At 46.2% G+C, this 6,000-nt stretch overlaps 1 protein-coding gene across 8 annotated transcripts in view; it reads left to right on the forward strand.

Moving 5' to 3' along the window:
• auts2a (activator of transcription and developmental regulator AUTS2 a) overlaps positions 1–5,741 on the forward strand; it is a 339,678-nt gene extending 333,937 nt beyond the window's left edge. For 6 of the 8 annotated variants that reach the window (XM_061055904.1, XM_061055903.1, XM_061055899.1 and 3 more), the window contains 6 exons: positions 373–444; positions 1,832–1,973; positions 2,387–2,467; positions 2,568–2,651; positions 2,762–3,005; positions 3,124–5,741. In XM_061055904.1, coding sequence (XP_060911887.1) covers positions 373–444; positions 1,832–1,973; positions 2,387–2,467; positions 2,568–2,651; positions 2,762–3,005; positions 3,124–4,375 — 1,875 coding nt within the window. In that variant the 3' untranslated portion in view covers positions 4,376–5,741. The remainder of the gene's footprint in view (positions 1–372; positions 445–1,831; positions 1,974–2,386; positions 2,468–2,567; positions 2,652–2,761; positions 3,006–3,123) is intronic. The other 2 variants (XM_061055901.1, XM_061055902.1) reach the window with 1 other exon arrangement.
• The last annotated feature ends 259 nt before the right edge of the window (positions 5,742–6,000 follow it).

Here is a 6,000-nt window from a genome sequence, read left to right on the forward strand (position 1 = left end):
AGTTCATATGTAAGACATCGGGTATTAAAAAAGGGCCTACTTTAAAAATATACTAACGGGTTAGGATTGACCTAATTGATCATTCAAATGACCCGTCTGTTATAAGAACAGAGGTATATGCTGTCGTCATGCCAACTGTCTATTTAAGGTGGTTGTTTGATTACTGAGTTGATCCTGTCAGTTAAAAACAAAGTTATGTGTAAATGAACTTCAGCATAGCATCCATTAAAGTTAGCTTGTAGATTTTTTTTTGCTTTTTACAGATGAGCTGTCTCTTGTCATTTCAACGTGTAACGTGGCGCATGTTTTGTTTTGTTTTTGTTCTTGTAAGTCAGTTAAGTGTTGACAATGTTTATTTTTTTGTATCTACAGAAACCAGGGAAGTGGTGTGCGATGCACGTTCATATCGCCTGGCAGATTTACCACCACCAACAGAAAGTAAAGGTGAGGACTCAGCTGACTCCTCTCTCTCGCCCTCTCCCTCCCTCTCTCTCTCTCTCTCTCTCTCTCTCTCTCCCTCCCTCTCTCTCTCTACTTTGAACCAAACCTTCAGTTAACACAGTGTGATGTTAGCTGTGTCCTCATTCCACACTCATTAATATTTTATTTACTTTACAGTTTTCTGTTTTTACAGTTAGCCTTTAAAGAAATGATGTAACGTGTGAGCCGTGCAAACTCTCACACTTAACTTTGTTAAATATTTACCAAACTGTGGCTGAATTCTTCCTGAAGCTATATCACAGGATTAGTTTAATATCTTAATAAGCTCTCTTTAACCACATATGCACAAAGCATTGTGGGAGAGTAGTTTGCTTTGACACCGCCCTAAAATCTATTTTCATGGTTTGTAAACTTTAGTTTGTCTCTTTTCCCATGAGAACACATTTCAGACTGAAGTCTTGCTTAGAACAGACGAGGAGTAACTACTGCAAAAAAAACATATAAAACATATACCTCGTAGTCCTTCTTACAGACGGCAATACAGAGAGCACTATGAGCCGTCTCTTGTAGCTAAAATACATGTAAAGCTTATTTAGTTATTTTGTGCCTGGAGGATAGTTCTTGACTTTTAAACTTTGATTTAAAAACCATAAAATCATCTGAGATTTGAGGAAATGTTGTCATTGAAAGAAGGTTCACCTTAGACACGTTCTGTTGTTAAAGGCAGGGTTGGTAATTGCCTGCCATGCATGGGGTAGAGAACGAGCAGGGAGACAGGGAGGCGTGTGATTGGTTCATCAGATTGGTACCTCGTGGCAGACATTGGTCAAAGTTTTTACAGACTTACAACTGATACAGATGACAGATTTTCTTTGTTCCTTTTTCAGAGAACATGAGTTATTAATGTCTGTCAGGACCTAAAGACAACTTCAACCAAAATCTTAAAAAGTGGATCTGGAGAAAATGACCAACCCTGCCTTTAACTTATACATGTAAAAATGTACGCCACTGAAGCTGCAGTACTATGGACCCTAACAAATTTTATCAACTTAATCATAGCTTTCATGATGTTTTCAGATTCTGGAGGTAGCTCCTATTTCTTTATTTGAAAATCATTTAAACATCTCCTCTGAAATGCAAAATCTTTGGTCACAGTTCTGCTTTCAAGACAGAAGCTGAATGTTAAACTCTTTTCATTTTGATGATTAGTAAAAGTTGTTTGTTATCTGATAGCTTCAGCAGTCACAGCAGCGCTGAGCTCTCATTAAGGAACAAACAGCACAGACGTTGTTCAAACACTTAAATCGTGCGGCTCTATGAATGACTTCACAGTGATCCGTTGTTTTAGGAGGTTTTACATGTGTTTCTCTCTTTGTTTGTCGTCTTCCAGCAGCAGATGCAGGTCGACCCTCACAAGCTCGACTTCGGCCTCAAGCCCGAGTTCCTGAGTCGACCTCCGGGCCCGAGCCTCTTTGGCGCCATCCATCACCCCAACGACTTGGCAAGGCCCGCCACGCTCTTCTCTGCCGCAGGTGAGTGTGAGTCAGACCTCCGGGTGAAAAGATTGATCGATGGTTAACAACAGTGACCTCTGACGCACAGCGGAGGTCCATCAATTCCTGCTGCTGCTCAGACTGAACTTGTCCGCTCTTATTATTGTTACCAAGTTCAGCTGTGAACGGACTAGGACAGAAAAAAAACTGCATTTGTTTGTGAGGGAGAAATCACATCATCAACATCATCAGAGTTTGAGATATACAAGTCTGGATCAAAGTGGATGAACATCCTCAACCATCAGTTCACCACGCAGCCCATCAAAATGAATAAAAAGCTAAATGAAAGTCTGATTATATTGGTTTTAGGATTGCTAAGTTGCCCATCGATTCTTCATGTATATGGAGAAATCTGTTCATAAAGATTTAATGTCTCTGTTATATCTCCTCAGGGCCCACTCACCCGTCAGCAGGTCCTTTTGGTCATCCGCCCCACCACCCAGGAAACTTCCTCGCCCCGGGATCACACTTAGGTAAGAGGACCCTTCAGTTTATTACCAGTCAGTCTCAACGTGAAATAAGGAGATAAAGATGTGAAATTATTTTGTGGTAACATCTCTCGTGTCTCTCCAGAACCTTTCAGTAGACCTACATCGTTTGGAGGACTCGGGGCCCTCAGTTCATCGGCCTTTGGGGGGCTTGGGAATCCAGCACTAAGTGAGTCAGCTTGATGGATGATACTGTTCTTCTTTAAGCAGCAGAATGTAAAACGTTAACTGATCAGTGCAGGTTGTAACTTGGGTCCTTCCGTGTCTTTCCGCCTGTAGAATCCCTAGCAGCGGCCAACTCGGTGTTCGGCCATAAAGACGGCCCCAACGCGCAGCAGCACTTCAACAACAACAGCCACCAGGAGCCGTGGAACCGCCTGCACCGCACGCCGCCCTCCTTCCCCACGCCTCCACCCTGGCTGAAACCTGGAGACTCTGAGCGGAGCGCGTCAGTCAGCTCGCACGAGAGGGACCGAGACTCTGACAAACGGGACTCGCTGAGCAGCAAAGATGACAAGGACAGGTGGGTGTTAACAAAGATGAGGAAGGGTGTGGTGTTTATCTTAAAGTATGAAAAATGACAGATTCCTACAGTGTGTTTTTGAACTAATGGAGAGTTCTTTTCATTCTTTGTTTTCCAGGGACTCTGTCGAAAAGCGCCACCCAAGCCATCCGTCCCCTGTCCCTGTAAACCCCATCAGCCTCCTGGGACACAGCAGGCCTCCTGAGCACCACAGGAACCACCTCCCCCCTACTCCTGGAGATCCTCAGAGGGACAAGGAGAACAAGTCCAAAGACAGGGAGAGGGAGCACTCGGACACGTGGAAAGACAACGGCACAGACGACCACAAGCTCAAAGACAACCAGCACAACGACAAGGACACGCCGGTCATCCTCGACGGCCGAGTATCAGACGACAAAGTGTCCAACAGGGGGACGCCGTCGCCCTACATCCGGCAGACCAGCCTGGAGCGTCCGAACGGCGGCCTGAACCGGGAGGTGCTGGAGAAGAAGGGGGAGCTGCCGTACGAGCACCAGAAGAAGAACAGCGAGGTGAAGGTGAAGGAGGAGAGGAAGGAGGAGCAGGAGGGGGTCACAGAGAGGGTGATTGAGCACCCACCACAGCAGGCTCCCCCCACCCCAAATCTCCACCCTCCCTCCTCCATGCCAATGCCTATGAGCATGGCCGGCGTCCACCCCATCAACTCCATCAGCAGTCTGGAGAGAACTCGAGTGGTGGCGCCCTTCATGGGTATCAGCCCCATCCCTGGAGCTGACAGGTTCCCCTACCCTGCCTTCCACTGGGACCCCATGAGGGACCCCTACAGAGGTCTGGACATCCACAGACGGGACCCTTTAACGAGGGACCTGCTGCTGAGGAACGATCCTCTTCACCGGCTCACAGCGCCGCGTCTGTACGAGGCAGAGCGCTCTTACAGGGACCGTGAGCCTCACGACTTTAACCGAGAACACGCCCACTCGCTGGCCCTGGAGCACAGGAGGGAGCAGGAACGCGCCCACATGGAGGAGCGAGAGCGTCTCAACATGCTCAGAGAGGACTTTGAGCATGGTCGCCTCCACCCCGCAATGCACCACCCTGCTCTTGACGGACACCTCCCCCACCCCGCCCAGGGCCTCATGGCTCCTGGACTCCCGGGCATGCACTTTTCACGGGTCAGTCCCACGGCTGCGGCGGCGGCGGCGGCCGCAGCAGCGGCAGCAGCAGCCCATCAGAACGGTATGCTGAACAAAACCCCGCCCACTGCCTCTCTGAGTGCCCCGCCCCCTCTTATCCCCACGCTGGGTGCCCGGCCTGGCTCACCCAGACGGACTACTCCCCTGGGCACAGATATCAGAGACAGAGCGGCTCACAAAGACATCGAGGCGCGGTGAGCAGAGCCTCACAGACTGCTGCCCTGTGCCTCACTAACACTGAACTCACCCAGCACTTAGCTTTGGGCCAAGCCAGACTGTAACATAGCTGTGAATAACTTATGTGGGCTAAGACACGCCCACACATGAATTGTTTTTGTATTAAACTACAAAAAAGACAATAATCACGGAACAACAAACTGATTTTCAAAGGGTTTTTTTGCAGTTTGCTCTGGCTTTTTGTGCTCGTCCTCTCTCTTGTACAGCGATGTGGAGCAGGATGGAACACTCAGATTGTACAGGTACTTCAGCACTGACAGACAGCAAAGTGTGTAGAATATGTGTACAGTTGCTGTGCTTGCTCTGTATGGATTAAAAATCATGGTACAAATATGCAAAAGGAGTTTCGAAAGCTTTACTTTGAACACATGTAAATAGAGGAGTATTACAGCCGTTATTCAGAATGTGCTTTTTTGCAGTTTTCTTTTTTTTGTTTATTCGATTCAAGCAGCTGATTACTATTGTACCACCACAGACCCCCACACTCAAACTATGCAACAAATATCCGGGCTCCCTTTTCTGAAAGCTGGCCTTCCCATCACCATCGACGGTGCACCAGTGAAGGACAAACAGCTGTATTCTCTCCACAACTCAGACTTTAAGGCAGATTAAACTGAACCATGAAGGGTTTGAACGGAGCAATTTGGACTCAACCGCTAAGAGAATGGCTTAAGTCAAAGATAAATTGTGGTGACAATCCTAGAGACAGATGATGGGAGTATGACATTTCAAAAGGGTTTTAGATGTAAAAAGCCAGCAGCACAAATGTTCAGACTCTTATTCCTCCTGATTATTCCATGACTTTTTACCACCAGTCCTGTTCTGGGGAGAATGCAGCACATTAAACACCCTGACAGCACATCGGCCCCGATTGAAGGAGTGTAAAGTTCATGTTTTGAAAATCGTTTCTGTTGATCAAACGGTGTATTCAAAGTGCTTTCCTCAGTTGTTGTACCCACAAAATCAAAAGAGAAAAAAAGCCAGTCTAAACTCTGGACACTTTGTTTCTAACGAGCAGAGATCTATTTTAGTAGTCCACTGAAGGTTTAGTTGTGCGCTTCAAACTGTGATATCATGTCGTGCAGTGTTTTTTAATACAACATTCAAATGTCCACCGGAGCCATAGTGGTTAGTCGACGCGTGTTGCAAAAAGATTGTTCAATGAGAAACTTTTTTTGCTGTTTACCATGTACAGGGGAAAAAATGAAGTCTTTCTAGATCATGTACAAAAATGAAAAAAAAAATGAAGCGACTGAATCTTCAGCATGCTCCTCATTTAAACTTGTGTTATGTAAATTGTGCCATGTTATTAAAAAATGTGTACTAACTCTGTCTGTGGGACTTTTAATCCTCCGTCTACATGCACGGAGATCAGATAACAGGAAACGTTTCTGTTAGACACTTAAAGAATGCAGATTTTGCGCAAATATGGCATACTTGCAGAGTCGTATTGAATGGTGTAAAGAAAACTTTTGGTGTTAGATGGTATATTTATTTATCTGAATTCAAACCTGAGACATAACTTTGGTTAGATGACTTCACTGTTGAGGCTGGCTCCCCTTCACAGAGCATGTGCATTTGAAGAC

This window comes from Labrus mixtus, chromosome 14 (genome assembly GCF_963584025.1).
Source record: "Labrus mixtus chromosome 14, fLabMix1.1, whole genome shotgun sequence".
Taxonomy (NCBI): Eukaryota; Metazoa; Chordata; class Actinopteri; order Labriformes; family Labridae; genus Labrus; species Labrus mixtus.